At 37.2% G+C, this 25,919-nt stretch overlaps 1 protein-coding gene across 1 annotated transcript; it reads left to right on the top strand.

Moving 5' to 3' along the window:
- On the top strand, window positions 1-25,795 carry LOC148947237 (uncharacterized). The gene is made up of 2 exons (XM_089096543.1): window positions 1-133; window positions 25,531-25,795. The coding sequence occupies exons 1-2, from the start codon at window positions 15-17 to the stop codon at window positions 25,793-25,795; spliced, it is 384 nt and encodes a 127-aa protein (XP_088952669.1). The 5' UTR covers window positions 1-14.
- The last annotated feature ends 124 nt before the right edge of the window (window positions 25,796-25,919 follow it).

The following is a 25,919-nucleotide window of genomic DNA, read 5'->3' as shown; positions in this document are numbered from 1 at the left end:
CTATAATAAAAAAAATGTTAAAAGTTATATGCATTATTGTACTGCTATTTATTGTACCAAGTTGGGAACAGGGAAAAGAAAAGGTATTTTACGATAACCTATGGAATGATTATGTTGTTCCTTCAGGTCAGAGGTAAGTTTTTTTTCTTTTTTGTTTACTTTATGAGTGTTTTCAAATACAATTACCTTTTAATATTTTTGGAACACAATCAACCAGGGGCATTATTTGCTATGGGGCAGGGAAGGACCCCAGTTTGCCCCTTCCCCCTCCCCGGCTGAGATTTAGCATCTAAAATCTTTTTAAAACTAAGATAGGCCAGCATAATTCAAACATTCACAGAAACAGATCAGTTTTCTTCAGTATACTTTTGCCTTTATGGTACTATATGGCTCATTTTCATTTTTCACTAGGTCGGTTTCACTTGACTTGGTGGAAAAGGCTCTAACTTTGTCCCCCTTCCCCCTCCTCAGGATTCTGACGAAATTAAGCCCCTGCACTTAATCCCACTCCAAATTTTAGACATTGTATAATTTTGGTAGTATTTATGCAACTTGCCACTTTTTATTATATTGTCCCTCTTTTGAAACAAAAATTGTATGTGCTTGCGGGGTTGTTTTATTATATAAATTTGAGCATATTATTAGTCACGTGATTACAACTTAGATTTGATTTGAATTGTTGCGCTTGAAGTGATTATCTTGTCATTATTAATTTATCAACAAACATGCAGCAAATAAAGGTAGTAACTTTTGTTATACAGATTGGAAATCCTTGCATAACGTAGAATTCACAGCTAAAGGTAGTAACTTTTGCTATACAGATTGGAAATCCTTGCATAACATAGAATTCAGGTTTCACAACTAGTGAGTTGACTTTAACTCACTAGTTGTGAGCTAAACTCACACAACTAGTGATTTGACTCTGAGAACAGACTTAATTTCTCTTATTAGATGACTAAACTAAATCTTTGCTTGTACACTTCTGGCTTCTTATATTTTATTCTTAAAACTTTCCTTTCTTTACAGCCTTTTAAGCAAAGAAATGCAAATAAAAGACCATTTTGGTCTTTTATTGAAAACTACATAAAAACTACATTTTTTATGTATTTTAAAGCGTGTACAATATTAGCAATGCCCCAGGAACGGTTTTGGGTATTAAGTTGAAGCTCTTAGGGAGATGTTGAACAAACCAAAGGGCACTATGTACATGCTACTACTACCACAACTGCTACTACTACGACAGCTATTACTACTACTAGAATAGAATAGAATAATGCTTTATTTTTAAAACTTTTGACAAGCGATACATCGCCTCGCCGAATATAAGTTCGTGTCAAAAAAATGAAGTAAACAACCATCACAAGCACTTCAATGAAATTAGGTTCTGGTAAAACCAAACATTAATAAATATAAACAGACATAGTACAAATCCATAGAAATTAAACAAATAAGAAAATATGAAATTGACTATAATAATGTCATATCAAAAAGTTCTTAAATTAAAGTTAAAAATTTATTCATAAAACAGCATACAATAAAATAGGTCATATAGAAAAAAAAAACAAAAAAAAAACAAGTGTCAAAAGAGTTAAAAAAAAAATTATTCAATAAGAGGTATTGGAGGTGTTAAGGATTTTAGTGAAGGTTGGTATAAAGCTATCTAAATATCTTTTTGTTTTAGTTTTTACAGGCTCTAGAATGGGGATGGGATTTTTTGCCTTTCTTGGAAGAGGCTTCTGTTCAGGATTATGGGTTAGCGGAAAATGGTCTTCAGTTCCGATGTTGGTTCTCGCATTATCATCAAAACGGAGGCACAGATCATGTCGTCTCTTATCCAGGGTTTTGTTTTTAAACTTTTGTAAGAAGTAGGAATAAGGCAACTTCCTTTACCGTGCGATTATTTTTAAAGCCCTTTTCTGAACGGATTCTAACCTTTTGGTTTGATTTTTACTGAATGAGAAGTGCCATAGAGGGCAAACATATTCGAGAGTTTGGCAAATAAAAGATATGTAAAATTTCAAAATATGAGAAGCCGGGCATTTATATTTTGCCAAATGCTTAAGGAAAGCTAGGGAAATATTGGCTTGCTTGGTTATGTTTGAAATATGGGCTTCCCATATAAGATCGGAAGTTATAGTTACCCCTAGAAGTTTTATTTTTTGTGTCATAAGTTCACTTGGAATAATAGACGTAAATAAGGGGGTTGTGCTTAGAAAACTGATTGTTAGGATTGTAGATCTCAATGGGTTTAAATGCATTTTATTTTTGAGGGTATCTGTTCCAACATCTTCAAGGATTTCTAGCGGACTACTTTTTAAATTTTTCCTGGTGACCTCTAGTAGAGTCATATCATCCATAAATTTTTATCGTAAGGGGATATCTTCTGCCAAATTGTTTACCATAACGCTGAATAAGATGGGTCCAATTATACTACCTTGAGGTATTCCGTTATGGACTGGTAGAGGTTCTGAATAAGTATTCATGTATTTGACCAATTGAGATCGTTGGCTTAAAAAAGATGAGAAAATGATGAGATAATTTTTACCAGAGAGGGGTTGTTTTGGAATTCATGGGAAAGTTTATCAACTAAAACATTATGGTCAACAAAATCGAAAGCCTTTTCCAGGTCAACTGGGATGAGATTGGCCCAGGTATTAGGTGTCTTCTAGGTTTTTCAGTATTATGTCATACATATGTAATAGATAGTGGGACGTTGACACTTTCGGGACGTTTCCAAATTGTCGGATTTCAATACGTTCTGCAACTGAGACCCTGAGCCAGTTAGATAAAAATGATTCGTACAGCTTTGAAAAAAGTGGTGTTAATGTTATTGGTCTAACTTTGTCAAAATCAACCACGGCACCTTTTTTAGGAACTGGAGCTACATAACCTTGTTTCCAAAGTACCAGGAATTGGCCTGTTTCTTGTGATCTTGTTGAAAATATCTACCAGTGGCTCTGAGATTTTGTCGGAGAAAGCTTTTACAAGTGCGATCGGAATATCTAGGGGGCAGATACTGGTTGTTCCTATTTTTTTAAGTTTATTCGTAATCTCTGAATTTGTGATTATTGGTAAATTATCTTCAGAGGCTTGGGTGAAAACTCTTTCCAGATTCAGGGGTAGGTAATGTTAGGTAACCAAACTAAGGTGACGGTTTAGGTCGTTTGCAGTTTTTATAGGAGGCTCGTTTAGGTTAAAGTTTAGTTGTTTAGGTTCTTTGCCACAAATAAGTTTTATTTCCTCATACTATTTTTTTGGACTGGTACTGCATAAGTGATTTATTTTGTTTTTATTGAAATTTGATGCAGCCCTACGAAGTTACTTCTTTAAATTGTTCCTTAATTTGTTGGCCTCTAAAATTTTTCCTTCTTTAAGGCATTTAACTTTTTCCAGAATTATTTTTTTTAAGGTTATGATTGAAGAACGGTTTGTCGGTGGAACACTTTTTGGTCCTTTTTACCGGGAATGATCCAATGTAGTGTTTAGTTAGGAGTCCATGGAGCCGTAAGACTTTGTCATTAACATCTTCTGCATTTATAATTTCGCTCCATGTTTCGCTTGTTATCCAATTTCCGAATTCCAATAAGCCTTTATCTGTTACAGGTCTGGAGCAAATTTCGGTAACCTTATAAATGTGTTTGGCCTCAAAATCTGGGATAATTCTAATTGAATAATGGTATCTACGACCGAGTGCAGGAAGCAGAGTTGTTTTTTTATAGTATTGTTTTATATTAGTGTAAATAACATCTAGTTGGGTGCCTCCCTTCGTCTTTGGGAAAACTACCAGTTGTTTGAGATTAAAATTACGGCAAGTTGAGTCTAAAGATAATCATTTTTATCCCCTAATAAAGATTCCGGCGTTAGAATATTTTAGTTGAATTCGATCAATGCTGCCATTTAGTTTTTCTATTAAATTCTGTTTTGATTGTAGGTTTTGATTGGGAGCGAAATAGAAAAGTCCAACCACAATAATATTTAATTGACGGGGCAAAACCTTGGGTCATATCCAAGGTCATATATACATATCCAAAGAATTTCTTCAAACTCGTTAAATCTGTGTAGGATTGGTCTTGGGCATAAATATTCTCTAACGAACTGCAGAATACCGCCCCTTTTTTCCCCAGAGGATGGTCATGGGCCTTAATTTGATAAATTTATGATAGCCATTTAAATTTAGTAAAGATGGATTTTTGTTCTGCACCTCCGTGATGGAAATAACATCGAGATCCAATAGTCCTGCAGTTATGCTTACTTCCTTAAGCTTGTCGAAATTCAAGCCTTCGGCATTACTTCGATAAAGTTTTGGGGAATTGTAACATGAAGCGTCACAATATTTTTCATATGACTTAAATTTATTATTTTGAGGGTGGGTTGTTGTCGGTAGTGGAGTCTGGATTGTTATTTTCTGTAAGGGGGGGACAGTTTTGGGGGGTGGTAAACATGGAACACTAAGACAATTTGTATTTTCTTCCAAATAATTCACACCTGGGTAATTCTTGTGTGATGAGGGTCGAGAGGTATATAGGGGAGTGTTGTGTTCCTGGGGATAAAGTGGGGGGGGGGGGTGACTAGGGGGACATTAGAGAGGGAAAGAATCTTTTTGAAAGGGTGGGTTTGATTTGTAGACACAGGTTGTACATGGGAGGAGGTTCGGTCTAATGAGTGGACTTTCTTTGCGAGGGATGAAACATGGGTTAGTGATTGACGTTGAAAATCTTTGAAAGGAGGAACTATAGTTTGGCGTGGAGAATTCGGCGTTGGTAGAGAAAAAAATGGTGTTTTTTTCCGAATTTTTTGGGAAAACTTGGGGCTGAAAAACGGGGACTCTGATGCGAGTGAGATTTACAGATGCGTAAGAATGAACACTAATGACTAAAACATACTCCTCTGTTAAATTTTTGGCAGGGTTTAAGTTGGGGAAGATTACAGTTCGGGTTTTAATAGGAACCTGAATTTAAAAAATGTATGCACAAGTTGACATATATACAAGAAAAGCTTCTATTACACTTATTATTCATATGAAACTTACAAGCGATATTTCTTACTTCGGAATTGCTGCTAACCTCGTCTAAATTACTGGAATATTTGTAAATACAGCTGTTAACACTAATCATCTTCTCCATCAGTTTAATGTTCGCCTTTAATTCACTTCTATTATAAATTGGGTAAATGGCTGCATTTTCAGTTGCGTAAGGTGAAGAATAGAGACCTTTAAATACACAGGTACGTCTTTTGGTTTCCAGGGACCCACTCTTATCAAAACGTAGGACATTAACATTTTGCTGGTTGTATCTTCTTGATTACTGAATAATGAATTCATGAATATGATTTAGATTTTTGTTTGTATCACTTATTTTTTTGTCAGATTTATTTCTTGTGCAATGTGTCTCTAAATTATAATATATTAAAGTCTCGAAGAATTTCTCAGTTTCACGAATTTGGACACTATTTGAAGCACCAAATTTAGACATTTCAACAATAATAGTCTCTATTTCTTTCTTTAAGGCTATTAGACTCTGCAATTTTGTTCTGGACAATGGGAGGGAGGGAAGGAAAAGGAAGTAGGGTGTGTTGGAGTCACAGTCTGTCTGTGTTGGGGCACTTGGTTTACTGAATTCCGCTTCAGTGTTTGTAAGGTCTGACTGGCAAAAAGCATCTTTGGTATGAACTGGAGTTGTCTGACGCATATTTGGGGCTTCAATTTCAGCTTTACTTCTAGAAGAAGGTAATGCAGCTAAACAATCAGTTTGACAAGCGGCATCGGACTTGGACTGGCGACTGACAACTGACTGTATGGATGTAGGGGTAAGCCTATTGTCTTTCAATATGTCTATAAAAGTTTCAGTTGACATCCGTCTTCTAGATCTTGGAGTAAGCTGTGGTGACAATACCAAAGTAGAAGGTGAGGAAAGACTGAGACTACTTACATATGGTTTTTGTTTTGAAATACAACCCAACCATAACCAACTACTATCCCTCTTTAACATTTCAATGCCTGTACATTTGTCATGTTAATCATGGTAATGGTACTTGCAACTACAGCACTGCGCTGAATTTCTAGTTATTCTTATTCGGCACTAAAGACATTTTGAGATACTTACCTTTGAGAGAAACTTCTCTAATAGGCTTCTGTATTGACTTGTTTCTGTAGTTCTACACGATACGGTCCATTTTGCTTATGTATTTTCTTTACTTGATTTCCTTTGATATTTTTCAATTCTTCCTCAGTGAATCCTTCCCAAACAGGCATTTCCGAATTACTACTAATTCGTAGTACTACTACTAATGCCAAACAGGCATTAGCAGTACTACGACTGCTACTACTACTGAAGCTAAGGGCATTAAGGCGAAACTCTTAGGAAATGTTAAGGGGGATGTTAACCTAAGTTAAAAACACTGTGTGAATGCAGGTTATCAAAAAAGTGTAACAGCTATATCACAGAAACCAGTGGTCAGATACGGTTCTGAAGCAGGGGAATCAGAAATACGGAGGTAGATTTGCTAGAAGTTTTCCAGAGAAATTGCCTACTGATTGTTTTGGGTAACCGACTGACTGATCTTTTTTTAAATAGTAGGCTGTACGAAAAGTGTGGTTCAAACCCACTTTCTAGGGCTATAATGAGTGAAAGTTTGAAATGGTAGGGCACATTCTGTGGATGAAAGATGACACATTGCCAAAGATTGTCCTTTTCGGCCAACCGTCTAGGGTTAAACGGAAAGCAGGTCGTTCTCGGTTGGGATGGAAGGATGTGACAAAAGATTTAAGGCAAATGGGAACTTCCAGGATGGGTGTAATGAGGGAGGCTTTGAATAGATTGGGATGGAGGAGGAGCGTGCGTAGCTGTATTGGCCTCAGGCGGCCTGGTGCTGCGGTAGTTTGCTAGTAGCAGTAGTAGTAGGTTGTCAATATGGCATAGATGCAATGCCTCAGGCACAAAACAAGGCACAGAGTTTAATTTTTCAGGTGAATATGAGGGGGGGAATCAAAAGGTGCTATGTCTATCCAGTTTTTCAAAAAGGTATATGTGTAATATCCTGGAAACAGCTAGAGAAGCAATTTTCAGAGCATGTCATTGGGGATGTTCAACTAAATCAAAAGACATTATGTCCATCCAAGTTTGTCTTAAGGGCGTACTTGCGATATATTAGCAACAGATAAAGGTATTAAGATTAAACTTTTTCGGTTTGCTGAAGGTGGCTTTTAGCAAAATATGGTTATTAAAAGAGCTTATCTGCAATTTTTAAGGATTCGGTTTTCTCTACCTCCTCCTTGGACAAGCTTTCATTTTTTTAGGGAGGTACCGATCGTGACTGTTTCAATGATTTTCTTTTTTGGCATTTTTATTGATGTGGTTTTATTTGGCAAATAAAACCACAGTGTTTAAACTACCTACTGCTTTCAATAAAATGCAAATGGCACTCAAGTATTTTAGGGGGTTTGTGACGGAGAGGAGGGGGGCCTTACTTTTTTTGTAAATTTGAACAGCATTTTGTTATTTTTATTTTGTATTGTTGATGTTACGACACGTACTGATTTAAATAAAAATTCTCAAAGAAAAGTCCTCCAACTTTGAAATCTCTATTAAGAGATTCAATAAGAGATCCGACTGAACGACAAAGTACTAAAACCTTACTTCTACTATCCTGGAAATCTTAGAAAAATCATTTAAATTCCCCCGTGTTGTGTCGAAGATACAGATATTCAGATTTAATGAAACTTAAATCACTAGAAACCGTAAATTTTTTTTCAGAGGCAACGCTGTAGCGTTGCCTCTGAAAAACCCTGATGTCTTTTTTTTTCGTTTCTTTAATCCAGCACTAGCAGAGCAATGGGAGATGTTAAGAGCGTCAAAATGTGTAATTTAGCTTTTGCAACTAGGGTTTCACTTTTCCCGTCCCCCTAAAGCGTGCGTTAATTTGACACTGATTTTGACGTCACACACAGGTCCGTCATTTAGGAATAGGAGAAAGGCACTGCTTCCCCCCTTGAAATCGGGAATTCTCTTGATTTAAGCTTGTATTCTTCGTAATAGAATGACTCTAATTATCACCTCTCCTAAAATGTAAAATCACCTTGGGTAGCTTTAGAGGCTTTCACGGTAGTTTTTTTTATAATAAGTAGTAGAAATTTAGGTGTACTTAAATTTAGGGGTAAGCGGTAGGGGTAAAGTTAGGGGTGACACCTGAGTTGATTGTTGACGCATTTTTCAGAATGACATCAAAAGAAGATCAGTTTGACGATGAGCCCTTTTGTGAAAAAACAAATCTTAGCAAAGGTTTTATGCTTGTATGGCATACCAGACAAATTAAAGGATATAAATGAAAACATCTTCCCATGATCTCACAGGGGGAACGGGGGGGGGTCCAAACTGGGGACCCCACTTGATTCAGCCATATCTAGAACCCTGTTGACATTGGCTTATCCAGGCAGGCATGTGTGCAGACATTTTTTTTTTTTTTTAGGAACATGGTAGGGGAATATTGACAAAATTGTAATAAAATTGTCATTTTGTAGGAATAAATAGTATTTATAGGAGTGAACTCAAAAACTCAATAGCTTGAGTTTTTTGAGTGAACTCAAAAAACTCAAGCTATATATATATACCAATTCAGGGTATATATTTGCACATTAGGGGGGGGGGAGTAAAGTTTGAACTTACCTCCCAATTACATCAGAAATAAAATTTACCCCCCGCCCTTAATGTGCAATATCCTGCACAATATCCTTGATATCCTGAATTGGTATATATAGGGGTGGGTGTAAAATTCATTTCCAAAAAAATGATAATTATATTTGGAAAGAGCATAAAAAAAGGCATCAAGTGGCATGTTTACTTTATTTGTAAGTCAATAATATGAAATGCCAAAAGTTGGTAAATATCTACCAAATCATATTATTGACTTATGCATAAAGTGAATATACCACTCAATGCCTTTTTTATGCTGATTAGGAATATAATAATCATTTCTTTCAGAAATGAATTTCAGCCCCCCCCCTATATATGCCAATTCAGGGTATATATTTCTAAATTAGGGGGGGCATATTTTGTTGCTGATGTAAATGGGAGGTAAGTTTAAACTTTAACAAAGGGCAAAGCCCCAGTCGAAAAAAAAAAAAAGGCCATACGGCTCCTGTTTATTTTTGTTTTGTTTTTGTTTTTTTTCCAGAGGCACTTCATATGGAATGGGTCGTCGTAGAAACTTCAAAGGGGGCTCATTCGATTGGAAATCGAGAGTTCTAGTGCCCTTTTTAATGGTCCAAAATGAATGGAGGGCAACTAGCCCCCCCCCCACACCCATCATTCCCCCAAACACATCCAATCAAAATTTTGAGATAGCCATTTTGTTCAGCGTAGTTGATTTACAGATATAAACATATTTTTGAGGAGAACACTTCCCCACAACAATCAGGGCAAGGGTTTTAAGTTATGCCCTGGGGGCATATAAGGTTTTTATAGAAGGCGTTGTCGTAGAAACTTCAAAAAAAGCTCATTGTATTGGAAATTCAAAGGGCTAGTGCCCTTTTTAATAGTGGAAAATGATTGAAGGGCAACTAGCACCACCCCCCCCCCCACGCCCATCATTCCCCTAAACACATCCAATCAAAATTTTGAGATAGCCATTTTGTTCAGCGTAGTTGATTTTCAGATAGAAAAGACATTTTTGAGGAGGACGCTCCTCCACAACCCTCAAGGCAAGGGTTTTATGTTATACCCTGGGGGCATATAAGGTTTTTATAGAAGGTATTGTCGTAGAAACTTCAAAAAATGCTTATTCGATTGGAAATTCAAAGAGCTAGTGCCCTTTTTAATAGTCAAAAGTGATTTGAGGACAACTAACTCCCCTCTCACGGCCACCTTTTCCCCAAACACATCCAATCAAAATTTTGAGACAGCCATTTAATTAAAAATAGTTTTAAGTTCTGGAAATTAGGTTTTTGAGGATGACAACTTCCCCGCAGCCCTTTGGGAAAGAGTTGTAAGTTATGCCATAGCGGTGTATAAGGTTTTGTATAGACAACATTGTCGTAGAAACTTCAGAAAGGGCTCATTCGATTGGAAATTTATTTGGCTAGTTCCCTTTTTAATAGTCGAAAGTGATTCTAAGGCAACTGACACCCCTTCCACGCCCACCATTTCTCCGAATATATCCCATCAAAATTTTGATATAGCCATTTTCTTCAACGTAGTTGAAAGTTCTGGAAATTATATGTTTGAGCAGGACACTCCCCCCACAGTCTTCAGGGGCAAGGGTTATAAGTTCTGCCCTGGGGGCATATATGATTCCTATGGAAGGGATGCTCGTACAAACTTCAAATAGGGCTCATTCGATTGGAAATTGAAAGTTCTAGCTCACTTTTTAAGCGTCAAAAGATATTGGAGGGTAACCCGCTCCCCCCCCCCCCTAAACCCTATTTTACCAAATGCATCCAATAAAAATTTGAAGATAGCTATTTTGTTAAAAATAGTTCAAAGATCATATTACAAAAAATCTGGTGTTGAAACAAACCACCAAGGCCCGGGGGCAGGCGTTGTAAGTTATTCCCTGGGGGCATATATGAGTCTTATGGAAGGGATGCTCGTATTAATTTCAAAGAGGGATCATTTGATTGGAAATTGAAAGTTCTAGTTCACTTTTAAGAGTCAAAATAGATTTGGGGCATCTAGCCCCCCCCTCTCCTTGCCCTTTTTTCCTCAAACCCATCCGATAAGAACTTTGAGATAGCTTTTTTTTAAATAGTTCAAACACCATATAACGAAAACTTAGGGTCAACACAGCCCCCCAGCACCCGAGGGCAGGTGTTGTAAATTATGCCCTTGGGGAATGTATGGTTCTTATTGAAGGGATGCTCGTAAAAAATTCAGAGATGGCTCATGTGATTGGAAATTGAAAATTCTAGTTGGGTTTTTTCGAGACAAAAGATATTGGAGGGCAACTAGCCCCCCACGCCCCTTTTCCCCAAATGCATCCAATAAAATTTTGAGAAAGGCATTAAGTTAAAAATTTCTCAAAAGTCAGATAACAAACTCAATTTTACTATTTACAGAAAACCAACGCGAAACAATAGATATTTACATTTTAAATCAAACCACCCCCCCCACAAGCTAAAAGAGCTGTCGTACTGTATCTCGTCGATCGTGCCCTAAACATACGGGAACCGTAAGGTTTACAGTCTTTGGTTTACAGTTAATGAATTAAACGAAATTATATGGGAGCTTTAGGGTTTAAGTTTTTGGTTTATAGTTAATAACTCATACAAAACTGAATGAAACTTAACGGTTTACAGTATTTGGTTTACAGTTAATGGCTTAAACAAAATTTGATGGGAACTTTACGGTTTATATTATTTGATTTACAGTTAATGGCTCAAACAAATTTTATTGGAACTTTACGGCTTATAGTTTTTGGTTTATAGCCAATGGCTTAAACAAAATTTTATGAGAACTTTACGGTTTATAGTTTTTGAATTTACAGTTTATGGCTTAAACAAAATTTTATGGGAACTTTACGGTTTATAGTCTTAGGTTTACAGTTAATGGCAAAAGTTACCCGTAAATTGCGGGGGACAGTTGAGGGGGTCCTTGCACTTTCCTTGGTCCTAGGTTCTTTCACTATGTATGTATCCAGCATTCGGTGCTAATGGCGTGGACCGCTGGAACATTCGTTTATTATCCTGTTCCGAATTTTTTCATAAACAGTGTCAAAAAAGGCTTATCTCCAGATATTATGAAGAAATATATGCCTGAATTTTTTACGCTCCGCCGTCCTATTGGTTTAATGAAACTTAAATCACTAGAAACCGTAAATTTTTTTTCAGAGGCAACGCTGTAGCGTTGCCTCTGAAAAACCCTGATGTCTTTTTTTTCGTTTCTTTAATCCAGCACTAGCAGAGCAATGGGAGATGTTAAGAGCGTCAAAATGTGTAATTTAGCTTTTGCAACTAGGGTTTCACTTTCCCCGTCCCCCTAAAGCGTGCGTTAATTTGACACTGATTTTGACGTCGTCGTCGTGTCGTAAATTTTGTTGCCATAGACAAAGCTGTCCATTAAAGAATACATCACAGATCTTTTAGCAGCAGATAAACTTTTCAGAAGGATACTAGGCAGCGACTCATTATATTTCTTAACTTTGGACGTAATCATCTCTTACTAGGTGTACATGTGTGTACAGCCATGTGTACATGACGGGACCAAAGTTTGTCTTGCAGTGGTGCAGTGGTCTGAAAACTACCTGCCATGTGCACATCACGGGACCAAAGTTTGTCTTGCAGTGGTCTGAAAACTACCAGCCATGATCACATGACGGGACCAAAGTTTGTCTTGCAAGGATGCACATCACGGGACCAACGTTTGTCTTGCAGTGGCGCAGTGGTCTGAAAACTACCAGCCATGTGCACATGACGGGACCAAAGTTTGTCTTGCAGTGGTGCAGTGGTCTGAAAACTACCTGACATGTGCACATCACGGGACCAAAGTTTGTCTTGCAGTGGTGCAGTGGTCTGAAAACTACTGGGTAAATATCAAATAAGTGAACCTGAGAGTGGAAAAAATATGTTTTTAAGTTTGTCTCTTTCAGAAAAAGGTTAACACAAAGCTATTCATAAATGCGTGGAAATACCTAAACTGTTCAGCTGAGACACATAAACACTATTAGGCGCGTATCATTGTTACAAATGTTCACCCTGTCTAAATAATTTACCCCTCCCCCCCTAATGTGCAAATATATAGCCCAAATTATATATTTCCCATCTATTCTGTCACTTGTCTTTGTCTTGTCTCATGCTAAGCTAAAAGAAACTAGCAAACTAGGTGCGTCGATTAGGTGCGTCATTGTTTTTGCAGTTTGCCTTACTTTAACATTGTTTTGGTTCGAGTCAATAATCACAAAAATTTGCTTTTCATTGTTTTGTAATACACCTGATTTTTTTTTTTTCGGATCAGTAAGCCCCCCAAAAGTTTTAAGAAGTTTTAAGCTGCATGTTGACAATATTGCACGCAAATGTCACTACTCATAATTATAAACCGGTTATTATATATATATATATATATATATATATATATATATATATATATATATATATATATATATATATATATATATATATATATATATATATATATATATATATTCTGGAAAATATTCTAGACTTAACACCACTTTGAAGCGCCAACGTAGAATCCCTGAGCTCAAAAACTGAAGGAGCACAGCCCTATTGAATTACGCACCTACTCAATGCCTTTTTTTATGCTGATTAGGAATATAATAATCATTTCTTTCAGAAATGAATTTCAGCCCCCCCCCCTATATATGCCAATTCAGGGTATATATTTCTACATTAGGGGGGGCATATTTTGTTGCTGATGTAAATGGGAGGTAAGTTTAAACTTTAACAAAGGGCAAAGCCCCAGTCGAAAAAAAAAAAAAGGCCATACGGCTCCTGTTTATTTTTGTTTTGTTTTTGTTTTTTTTTCCAGAGGCACTTCATATGGAATGGGTCGTCGTAGAAACTTCAAAGGGGGCTCATTCGATTGGAAATCAAGAGTTCTAGTGCCCTTTTTAATGGTCAAAAATGATTGGAGGGCAACTAGCCCCCCCCCACGCCCATCATTCCCTCAAACACATCCAATCAAAATTTTGGGTTAGCCATTTTGTTCAGCGTAGTTGATTTACAGATATAAACATATTTTTGTGGAGAACACTTCCCCACAACAATCAGGGCAAGGGTTTTAAGTTATGCCCTGGGGGCATATAAGGTTTTTATAGAAGGCGTTGTCGTAGAAACTTCAAAAAATGCTCATTTGATTGGAAATTCAAAGGGCTAGTGCCCTTTTTAATAGTGGAAAATGATTGAAGGGCAACTAGCACCACCCCCCCCCCCCCACGCCCATCATTCCCCTAAACACATCCAATCAAAATTTTGAGATAGCCATTTTGTTCAGCGTAGTTAATTTTCAGATAGAAAAGACATTTTTGAGGAGGACGCTCCTCCACAACCCTCAAGGCAAGGGTTTTATGTTATACCCTGGGGGCATATAAGGTTTTTATAGAAGGTATTGTCGTAGAAACTTCAAAAAATGCTTATTCGATTGGAAATTCAAAGAGCTAGTGCCCTTTTTAATAGTCAAAAGTGATTTGAGGACAACTAACTCCCCTCTCACGGCCACCTTTTCCCCAAACACATCCAATCAAAATTTTGAGACAGCCATTTAATTAAAAATGGTTTTAAGTTCTGGAAATTAGGTATTTGAGGATAACAACTCCCCCACAGCCCTCAGGGCAAGGGTTGTAAGTTATGCCCTGGGGGCATATGAGGTTTTGTATAGACAACATTGTCGTAGAAACTTCATAAAGGGGTCATTCGATTGGAAATTTATTTGGCTAGATCCCTTTTTAATAGTCGAAAGTGATTCTAAGGCAACTGACACCCCTTCCACGCCCACCATTTCTCCGAATATATCCCATCAAAATTTTGGTATAGCCATTTTCTTCAACGTAGTTGAAAGTTCTGGAAATTATATGTTTGAGCAGGACACTCCCCCCACAGTCTTCAGGGGCAAGGGTTATAAGTTCTGCCCTGGGGGCATATATGATTCCTATGGAAGGGATACTCGTACTAACTTCAAAGAGGGCTCATTCGATTGGAAATTGAGAGTTCTAATTCACTTTTTAAGCGTCAAAAGATCTTGGAGCGTAACCAGCTCCCCCCCCCCCCTAAACCCTATTTTACCAAATGCATCCAATAAAAATTTGAAGATAGCTATTTTGTTAAAAATAGTTCAAAGATCATATTACAAAAAATCTGGTGTTGAAACAACCCACCAAGGCCCGGGGGCAGGCGTTGTAAGTTATTCCCTGGGGGCATATATGAGTCTTATGGAAGGGATGCTCGTATTAATTTCAAAGAGGGATCATTTGATTGGAAATTGAAAGTTCTAGTTTACTTTTAAGAGTCAAAATAGATTTGGGGCATCTAGCCCCCCCCCTCTCCTTGCCCTTTTTTCCTCAAACCCATCCGATAAGAACTTTGAGATAGCTTTTTTTTAAATAGTTCAAACACCATATAACGAAAACTTAGGGTCAACACAGCCCCCCAGCACCCGAGGGCAGGTGTTGTAAATTATGCCCTTGGGGAATGTATGGTTCTTATTGAAGGGATGCTCGTAAAAAATTCAGAGATGGCTCATGTGATTGGAAATTGAAAATTCTAGTTGGGTTTTTTCGAGACAAAAGATATTGGAGGGCAACTAGCCCCCCACGCCCCTTTTCCCCAAATGCATCCAATAAAATTTTGAGAAAGGCATTAAGTTAAAAATTTCTCAAAAGTCAGATAACAAAAACTAAGGTGTCGTCCCAGCCCCCCAGGGCCCGAGGGGCAGGCGTTGTAAGTTATGCCCTGGGGCATATATTGTTCGTATGAAAGGGATGCTCGTATATACTTCAGAGAGGGGTCATTTGATTGGATATTGAAAGTTCGAGCTCACTTTTTAATAGTCAAAAGAGATCCAAGGGCAGCTATCCCTCAACCCATCTGATGAAAATTTTGAGACAAACATCTTGTTAAAAATAGTTCAAGGGTCAGATAATAAAAAATTCGGTGTCAATAGAACCCCCCCCCCAGGGCACAGAGGAAGGCGTTCCAAGTTATGCCCTAAAGGCATGTGTGGTTCTTATGAAAGAGATCTTCGTATAAGCTTTATAGAGGGCTCACTTGATTGGAAATTCAAAGTTGTAGTTCACGTCTTAAGAGTCAAGCGAGCTAAACTAGCCCCCCCTCCACGCTCTTTTTCCCCAAACCCTTCCGCTACAAATTTTGAGACAGCCAGTGATTTTGAAATTGTTCAAAAATTAGATGATAACAAAAACACCCCCCTGAGCCCGGGGGATAGGCGTTGTAAGTGTTGTCCTGGGGGTGTGTATGGTTCTTATGAAAGGGATGCTCGTATAAACTTCAGAGGGGCTCATTTGATTGGAAATTGACAGTTCTAGCTCAATTTTTAAGAGTCAAAACATATCCGAGGGCAACTAGCCCCCCCCCATACCCACACCCTTTTCCCCCAAGGCCATCCGATAGAAATTTTATAATAGCCATTTCATTACAAATAGTTAAAAGGTCAGATAAGAAAAATTCCTGTGTCGACGGAACCCACCAGGGCCCGGAGGCAGGCGTTATGAGTAATGCTCTAGGAGCTTATATAGTTCTTATGGAAGGGATGCTCGTATAAGCTTTAGAAAGGGCTCATTTGATTTGAAATCGAAATTTCTTGTTCACTTTTTCAAAAGAGATCGGAGGGCAACTATCCCCCCCCCCGTCCTCCACACCCTAAATGCATCCGATAAAAATTTGAGATAGACATTTTTGTAAAAATAGTTCAAAGTCGTGATAACAAAAAACTCCGGTGTCGACACAACCCCCCAGGGCCCGGGGGTAGGCGCTGTAAATTATGTCCTGGGGACATATATGGTTGTTATGGAAGGGATGCTCGTATAAAATTCCTAGAGGGATCATTTGATTTGAAATTCAAAGTTGTAATTCACTTTTTAAGAGTCAAAAGTGATTGGAGGGCAGCTAACCTCCCCCTCACTCCATTTATTTTTTTCCCAGAAGCACTTCATATAGAAGGGGTCGTCGTATAAACTTCAAAGGGGGCTAATTCAATTGAAAATTGAGAGTACTAGTGCCCTTTTTAAGAGTCAAAAGTGATCGGAGAGCAACTGGCCCCCCAAGCCTTTTTTCCCAAATACATCTGATAAAAAATTTGAGGTAGCCACTTTGTTAAAATAGTTAAAAGATCACATAACATGTGATCGTATGGTCATTTCGTTAAAAATAGTTCAAAGATCAGATAAGAAAATCTCCTGTGTCAACACCCCCCTCCCTCCTACAGGGCCGGGGATGGCGTTGTAAGTATTGCTCTGGGGGCATATATGGTTCTTGTGGAAGGTATGCTCGTATAAAATTCAGAGAGGGCTCATTTGAATGGAAATTAAAAGTTGTAGCTCATTTTCTCAGAGTGAAAAAAGATCCGAGGGCAACTAGTCCCTCCCGCCCTCCACGCCTTTGGGCGTATCGGATGGATAAACCCATCCGATAAAAATGTCAGGCAACCATTTTGTTAAAAATAGTTCAACCATCAGATATTAAAAAACCAGGGTCGACACAGGGCCCAGGGATAGGCGTTATAAGTTATACTCTGGGGATATATATGGTTCTTATAGAAGGGATACTCGTATAAACTTCCGAGAGGGCTCATTTGATTAAAAATAGAAAGTTCTAGTTCACTTTTAAAGAGTCAAAAGAGACCGAAGCTTAATCTAGTCCCCTCACGCCCTTTTTCCCCAAACCCATCCGATAAAAATTTTGAGATAGCAACTTTGTTAAAAATAGTTCAAACATCAGATAATAAAAACTCTGAGGTTGACACAAACCCATTTTTTCACTTTGATATTGTTACTTTGATATCAGTTTTGATACTTTGATGAATATTTGATTTTTTTTTTAAGTTTGATTTTTAAATAAGGAATTTTTAAAAACTTAAAATTTCTAGCAATCAAAAACGAAAAAAATTTAATAAAAAAAAAAAATTTCCTAAAAATAAGTTTTTAAAATAAAAGTAATGGCAATTATAAACTTAAGCTCAGCAGATATAAGTATCTTCTAAAATTCAAACTCAAAACGACCAGAAATTACTATTAAAGAATAAATGAAACCCAAAACGAACAGAAATTAAATAAGCAATCATAGCAAAAACATGCAACAAGTAATAATATAAATGAATGAATAGATCTTAAAGCGATTAATGCTTAGATTGAATATAAATATCAAGCTTAAAATGAGAAAAAAATATCTTCCTATTGAAGTATAAATTAAACTTAAAACGAACAGAAATTAAATAAACAATCAATGCAAACAAACAGACAATAGATATTAATGTAAATTAATAAATAAATCTTAAAACGAGTGAAACTTAAATTGAATACGCAAATCAAGCGTGAAACGAAAATAAACACCACAAACAAGAGTTTGGGTATGATCTCCTTCTCTCAATCTAAGTCTAAAACCTACTGTGTCATTGGCGCTTTATTGAAAACTATATGCGTCTTGAACAGTCTTGGAAAGTATAAGCAACATCAAATTGAATATTTGATTAATAATGATATTAATTGTTGAAAGATCCATCAGTTCAAGAATTTATTTCACTGTAGTTTTATTTTTATTTTCAATACTGTGGGAAAGAAGTGGAAAAGAAAATATTCGTAATATAAGTCATTTTCAATTAAGTACCAATGACGCAGTAGGCTTTTGGTTTTTATTTACAGTTAAGGAGGGGGGCAGTATCCAAACTTTTGTTTGTACTGAAATTTAATTCGTCTTGTAGAACTTTAGAAAGAACTGATAAATTAAACTGAATGTTTGATTTATAATGATATTGATTGCTGAAAAATAATCAGTTCAAAATTTTACTATAATTTTAATGTTTATTTTCAATATTAAATACAAAAGAAAATATTTGTAATAAAATTGGTTTTCAGTTGCTAAAGAGTATTGCAGATGGGATTTTTGAACCACTAAGTAGGGTAAGGGGTGCTATTTCTAAGCAAAGTGACGTCAAAGCCACAACTTTACTTTGCATTGCAAAGCCACAACTTTACTTTGCACTTTACTGAAAAAATGTAAATGTTTTTACTTTTATAACTTTAATAAATAAAATAATATTAACACTTTGATTACTAAACATCAATATATGTATATTAAACTGACAATGCACGTTCATTTGTATTTTTTCAGTAAAGTGCAAATTTTGTTCTAGCCTTAAGGGTTTTGCACCCAACTTATGTTAATTTCTGCTCATTTTGAGTTTGACTCGGTTAATTATTGTAATTTCTGTTCGTTTTGGGTTTCATTTATTTATCGATGCTGATTTGTGGTAGTTTCACGCTTGGTAGATTATTTTATTTTATTTTTGCTCATTCTTGGTTAAATGGAGTTCTTTACTTTTCTTTGAAAAACTTATTTTTTAGAAAAAGTTTTTTAAATTAATTTATGTTCATTTTATATTAACATAGGCTTTTCGGGGAAAAAGAAAATAATACTTTAAATGTTTTTGTTTTTTAAGAGTTTATAGCTTAGCTTTATGTTTGTGTGGTGGAGAAAATTTTTCAGCAATTTTTTACTGAATACACCTTTTTAAAAATCTATACACAAATATTTCTGTTTAATTTAGTTTCATACCTCCTCTAATTGACCTGAAATGGAAAACTTGATACCATTCGCAAAAAAATCTGTTTACTTTCTTTGATAGCTTGGATACACTTACGCTATTTTGATTTGGTTAAATTTTAAGAGCAGAAATGGGAGGATTGGCGTGGGAGGGTGGGAGTGGGAGGGTTGGAGTGGAAGGGGGATTCGTTGACCTCAAATCCCTTTCGACTATTAAAAAGGGCATCGGCCCATTCTATTTTCAATCGAATGAGCCCTTTTCGAAGCTCCCACGACAACTCTTTCGATACGAAGTGCCCTGGTCCAAACAACAACAACAACAAAAAATAATACATTATACCCACTTCGATCTTAACTATAAAAATGTCAAGCATTCCAATCACTTTCGACTATTAAAAATGGCACTAGGCCTTTCGATTTCCAATCCAATGAGCCCTTTTGGAAACGACAACGCTTTCTATAAACACCTTATATGCCCCAAGGGCATAAATTACAACCCTTACCCTAAGGTCTGTTAGGGTGGTTGTCATTCTCTAAGATCGAATTTCCAGAACTTTCAACTACATTAAACAAAAGTCCTATCTCAAAATTTTGATTGGATGTGTTTTGGGAAATAGTGGGCGCGAGAGGGGTGTTATTTGCTTTCCAATCACTTTTGACTATTAAAAAGGGGCACAAGCCACTCCAATTTCCAATTGAATGAGCGCTTTTCGAAGTTTCTACGACAACTTCTTCAAAACGAAGTGCCCTGCTCTAAAGGAAAAAATTAATAAATAATACATTGTGCCAACATCGTTCTTATATGCCCCCAAGGTATAACTTAAAACCCTTGCCCTTAGGGTTGTGGGGGAGTGTCCTCCGCTTTACTTAGGCAGCGCGATCGTGCTGCATATGATTTATACAACAACTTTCTATATAAACCTTATATGCCCCCAGGGCATAACTTACAACCCTTGCACTGAGTGCTCTGAGGGAGTTATCATCCTAAAACACCTACTTTCCGGAACATTCAACTACGTTGAAAAAAATGGATATTTAAAAATTTTGATTGGATATGTTTTGGAAAATGGTGGTCGTAAGAGGGGGGTTAGTCGCTATCCAATCACTTTCAACTATTAAAAAAGGCACTAGCTCTTTCAATTTCCAATTGAATGATTCCTTTTCAAGTTTCTACGACAACGCTTTCAATAAAAACTTTACATGTCCCAGGGCATAACTTAACGCCAGTTTACAGATGGCGGTGTGGGGAGGGGTTGCTCTACATATAGAAATAATGTCCAATATATCAAACTGTGCTTAGTGCCATTGTTATCCCAATTTTAGTATACATAGTCTTAGGAGAAAAGTTGGACGGGGAAGGGAGGCCTGTTGTCCTCAAATCAATTTCGCCTGTTGAAAAGGGCACTAGCTCTTTGAATTTAAAATTTAATGAGCCCTTTTTCAAGTTTCTACGACAATGATTCCAAAAAAACCTTATATGCCTCCAGGGCATAACTTATAATCCTTGCCCTGAGGGTTGAGGGGGAGTGTCCTCCTCAAAAATATATTTTCTATCTGGAAATCAACTACGCTGAGCAAAATTACTATCTCAAAGTTTTTATTGAACGTGTTTGGGGTAATGATGGGCATGAGGGGGGGGGGGCTAGTTGCCCTCCAATCACTTTCGACTATTAAAAAAGGCACTAGCCCTTTCAATTTCCAATCGAATGAGCTTTTTATGAAGTTTCTACGACAACACCTTCTTTAAAAACCTTATATGCCCCCAGGGCATGACTTAAAACCCTTGCCCTGAGGGTTGTGGGGTTTGTCCTCCTCAAAACATATTTTCTATTTGGAAATCAACTACGCTGAACAAAATGGCTATCTCAAAATTATGATTGGATGTTGGGGAAATGATGGGCGTGGGGGGGGGGCTATTTGCCCTCCAATCACTTTCGACTAGTAAAAAGGGCACTAACAATTTGAATTTCCAATCGAATTAGCGTTTTTTGAAGTTTCTACGACAACACCTTCTATAAAAACCTTATATGCCCTCAGGGCACAACTGAAAACCCTTGCCCTGAGGGTTTTGGGGGAGTGTCCTCCTCAAAAACATATTTTCTATCTGGAAATCAACTACGCTGAACAAAATGGCTATCTCGAAATTTTGATTGGATGTGCTTGGAGGAATGATGGGCGTGGGGGGGGGGCCTTGTTGCCCTCCAACTACTTTTGACTTTTGAAAAGGGTACTAGCCCTTCCAGTTTTCAATCGAATGAGCCTTTTTCGAGGTTTCTACGACAGTGCCTTCTGTAAAAACCATATATACACCCAAGGCAAAACTTACAACCCTTGCCCTAAGGGCCCTAGGGGTGTATCCTCCTCAAAAACATATTTTCTATTTGGAAATTATCTATCCTGATCAGATTGGCTATCCAACAATTTTGACTGGCTATGTTTTGGGTAATGATTGGCGTTGGGGGGGGGGACTAGTTGCCCTCCAATCAATTTCGACTACTAGAAAGGGTACTAGCCCTTCGAATTTCCAATCGAATGAGCCTGTTTTGAAGTTTCTACGACAACACCTTCTATAAAAACCTCATAAGCCCCCAGGGCATAACTTAAAACCCTTGCCCTGAGGGTTATGGGGGATGTTTTTGGGGGAATGATGGGCGTGGGGGGGGGCTAGTTACCCTCGAATCACTTTCGAGTATTAAAAAGGGCACTAAAACTCTCAATTTTCAATTGAATGGGCCCCTTTTGAAGTTTCTACGACGACCCCTTCCATACGAAGTGCCCTGCTCAAAAGGAAAAAAATAATAAATTATACATTGTGCCAACATTGTTCTTATATACCTCCAGGCCATAACTTAAAACCCTTGCCCCGAGGGTTTTAGGGGATTGTCCTCATCAAAAACATATTTTCTATCTGGAAATCAACTACACTGAACTAAACGGTTCCCTCAAAATGTTGATTGGATGTGTTTTGGGGAATGGTGGGCGTGAGAGGGGATTAGTTGCCCTCCAATCACTTTCGATTATTAAAAAGGGTACTAGCCCTTTGAATTTCCAATTGAATTAGCCCTTTTTGAAGTTTCTACGACAACACCTTCTATAAAAACATTACATGCCCCCAGGGCATAACTTAAAACCCTTGCTCTGAGGGTTGTGGGGGAGTGCCCTCCTCAAAAACATATTTTCTATTTGGAAATCAACTACGCTGAACAAAATGGCTATCTCAAAATTTTGATTGGATGTTGTTAGGGGAATGATGGGCGTGGGGGGGGGCTAGTTGCCCTCCAATCACTTTCGACTATTAAAATGGGTGCTAGAACTCTCAATTTCCAATTGAATTAGCCCCTTTTGAAGTTTCTACGACGACCCCTTCCATATGAAGGGCCCTGCTCTAAAGGAAAAAAAATAATACATAGTACATTATGCCAACATCGTTCTTATATGCCCTCAGGGTATAACTTAAAATCCTTGCCCCGAGGGTTGTGGGGGAGTGTCCTCCTCAAAAACAAATTTTCTCTTTGGAAATCAACTAAGCTGAACAAAATGGTTATCTCAAAACTTTTATTGGATGTGTTTGGGGGAATGATGGGCGTGGCGGGGGGGCTAGTTGCCCTCCAATCACTTTCGACTATTAAAAAGGGCACTAGCCACTCCCATTTCCAATCGAATGAACTCTTTTCGAAGTTTCTACGACAACTCCATCGATACTAAGTTCCCGGCTGAAGAAAAAAAAAAAAAAAAAACGTTGTGCCCACATCGTTCTTTACTTAGGCAGCGCTAGCGCGCTGCATATGATCTGTCTAAATAGCCTTAATGATATGGTGAACCTCAGGGTTTTTCTTATTATGTCCGCTTTGAATTTTGATTTATATTTCTATATTTATATTGATATTTTTTTATAATTTCAATTTATTCCGCGGAATTTGCAGGAAAATACTAGTTTTGCAATTCTATTTGCAGATGACACAGCTATATCAAACAGCTCGTGGTAACGAACTGTAAGTAAGGAGCGACCCGGCTCAATGGTAACCGAAACTCTAGAAAACGGGTTTTTGATACCAATAGATATATCAAAAGAATCAGATTTCAATGCTGATTTCAAATATATAACTTTCATCAAGTTTAGATCTACCCATCAAAAGTTACGCGCCTGAGAAAATTTGGCTGATTTTCAAAAAAAGGGGGAAAGACCCCCTAAAAGCTATAGAACTTTAATGAAAATCACACCATCATATTCAGCGTATCAGAGAACCCTACTGTAGATGTTTCAAGCACCTATCTACAAAAATGTGGAATTTTACATTTTTTGCCAGAAGAAAGATCACAGATGCGTGTTTGTTTATTTGTTTGTTTGTTTGTTTGTTGTTTTTTTTTCCCCTGGGGTGATCGTAACAACCCAGTGGACCTAGATTATCGTGGGAGGGCTCATTCTAACGAAAATTAAAAGTTCTAGTTCCCTTTTTAATTGACCAAAAAAAATTTAGGGCAACTAGGCCCCCTCCCACGCTCATTTTTTTCCCAAAGTCACCCGATCAAAATTTTGAGATAGCCATTTTGTTCAGCATGGTCGAAAATATGATAAAAATGTCTTTTAGGATGACTTGATCCCCCAAAGTCCCCAGGGGGAGGGCTGAATGTTATTAACTTTACTCAATTTTAAAATTTATTTTTGTTTTTTTTTAATTCTAAATTCTTTGTGAGTTTATATTTTGGGGGTGAGGGGGGGGCAGGCGAGGGTCGGGGGCTATAGGGAAGGATCTGTCCATGAAGGAAGTTGTCCGGGGGGAAGGGACATTGCTATGAAGGGGGCGCCGAATTTCCCAGCATTATTAAAGAAAAAGATCAGGAATTAAATAAAAAAAAAACAAGTTTTTCAACTGATCAACTGATTGTGATTAAGAGGTCATTTTTAAAGAAGTGGAAAAAAAATTCGAACTATAGTTTAAAGAGCAGGGTATTGACTAGGGGGCGAACCCCCTAATATACGTGTTAAAAATTTATGAATATAGAAGTTCGTTACGTAAGTTAATTCTAAGTTACGTATATTTATTACTAATAAAAACGTTCGTAAATAAAATTAAACAAGTTTCGAGAAAGCCATTTAACCAAATATAATATGCAAATTTTGTTTTAATTATTCATTTACGGTGAGCCAAAATCAAAACCTGCGTTAATTCAAAAACGTTCAAAAATTAAATAAAAAAAACAAGTTTTTTTTACTGAAAGTAAGGAACTACGTTAAAACTTAAAACGAACAAAATTTATTCCGTCTAATAAGGGGGCGGTCCCCTCCGCAAAGCCGGGCGCGTTTCGCTAATGGTTGTCTTTCTCACAGAGCTATTTTTTTAAACAATAAAAAAACTTTAGCGTAAAGAGCGAGGCGTTGAGGAGGGGACAGCCCAATCGTTTGGCTTGTTGACGTTCAGGATCATACCTAATTCTATTTGTAAGCCCTGAGAGGTCTAGATATTCAATTAGGTACCAAATACCATTAGTCTCTGACAAATACAAGCTGAATAACAAAACTATTGATTCACCCCAAAAATCTCTGCTGAATTTAAAGAAGGAAATATTAAGGGATTGTTTCTTGATCGTTGATGATGGAGGTCGTTGATGATGGAGGATCGTTGATGATGATGGTGTAAAATTAGGTACCAAATACCATTAATTTCAAACAAGTATAACATGAATGGCAAAACCGTGATTAATTCATCCCAAAAATCTCAGCTGAGTTAAAAAAGGGAGTAAAAAGATCGTTTGTTGACCATTGATGATGGAATACTAAAGTAAATTTTATTTTGCAATGTGTGTGGGTTGTTTTTTGTGTCCCCATGTTGGGATGGCCTCCCACACCCCTCCTGCCCAGTTTTTGTTTATTTCTTAAGTTTTGTTTTTTTTTTTGGCTAACGAAGTTAATTTTCTATATTATTATTATTATTATTATTATTATTATTATAATTATGAATTTTCTTATTATGTCCTACTATTTATATACTCAACTTACGAGCTCTGCTGTCCATTGGGCGTTCATGCTTTTTGTATTTTTAAGTAAATTAAATAGAATAGTGAACATATTCTCTCCCTATCTCTTATCCTCTTTCTTTTGTTCTCACTCTTTCCTCTCCCTTCATCTTCTCTTTCTCTCTCTCTCTCTCTCTCTCTCTCTCTCTCTCTCTCTCTCTCTCTCTCTCTTTCGCTCTCACTCTCTCTTTCTCTCTCTTTCTTTCTTTCTCTCTCTCTCTCCCTTCTCACTCTTTTCTCTATCCTCCACTAGAGACGAGGTTTTGCTTCCCTATTAAGATTGAGGTTTTTTTCAGCTTAGAGCAGCCTGAATTCGTGCGTTCTTATGCGGAAGTTCGCCAAAAGGCTGAAGTAGAACGTCAAAAGGAGAAGGGACGTTTCGTCAATATTGTCGCTGGAATTCCGCTTGTCTTCTCCATACTCATCGTCATCTCCTATGTCCTTTTATTTTTGGGACTAAGTGAAAAGCCTGGCAGAAAGAGAAGAGATGTTGCAAATATTGAAACTTTCAAAGTCCTATCAAAGATAGAAAAAGCAATCGCTCTGTATGATTCAGAATAAAATTTATAGATAAATAATAAATAAATAAAAATATATATAAATATTTTGCATTATTTAGAAAATACATTTATGGATCTTTGCCAAGTAGGGGGTACAAAGCACTCAAGCATCCTGAAAAAAAGGA

Source organism: Artemia sp. Qi Xiang Cuo, chromosome 11 (assembly GCF_049724085.1).
Source record: "Artemia sp. Qi Xiang Cuo chromosome 11, ASM4972408v1, whole genome shotgun sequence".
NCBI lineage: Eukaryota > Metazoa > Arthropoda > Branchiopoda > Anostraca > Artemiidae > Artemia > Artemia sp. Qi Xiang Cuo.
Note: the sequence above shows the minus strand (reverse complement) of the source record. Positions and strands in the feature narration are given on the sequence as shown.

What these genes read in the sequence shown, in the direction of transcription:
- LOC148947237 (XM_089096543.1), top strand. Translation starts at nt 15, where the DNA reads ATGTTAAAAGTTATATGCATTATTGTACTGCTATTTATTGTACCAAGT. An exon ending in GTTGTTCCTTCAGGTCAGAG is followed by an intron (nt 134 to 25,530) that starts GTAAGTTTTTTT and finishes GGTTTTTTTCAG; the next exon opens with CTTAGAGCAGCCTGAATTCG.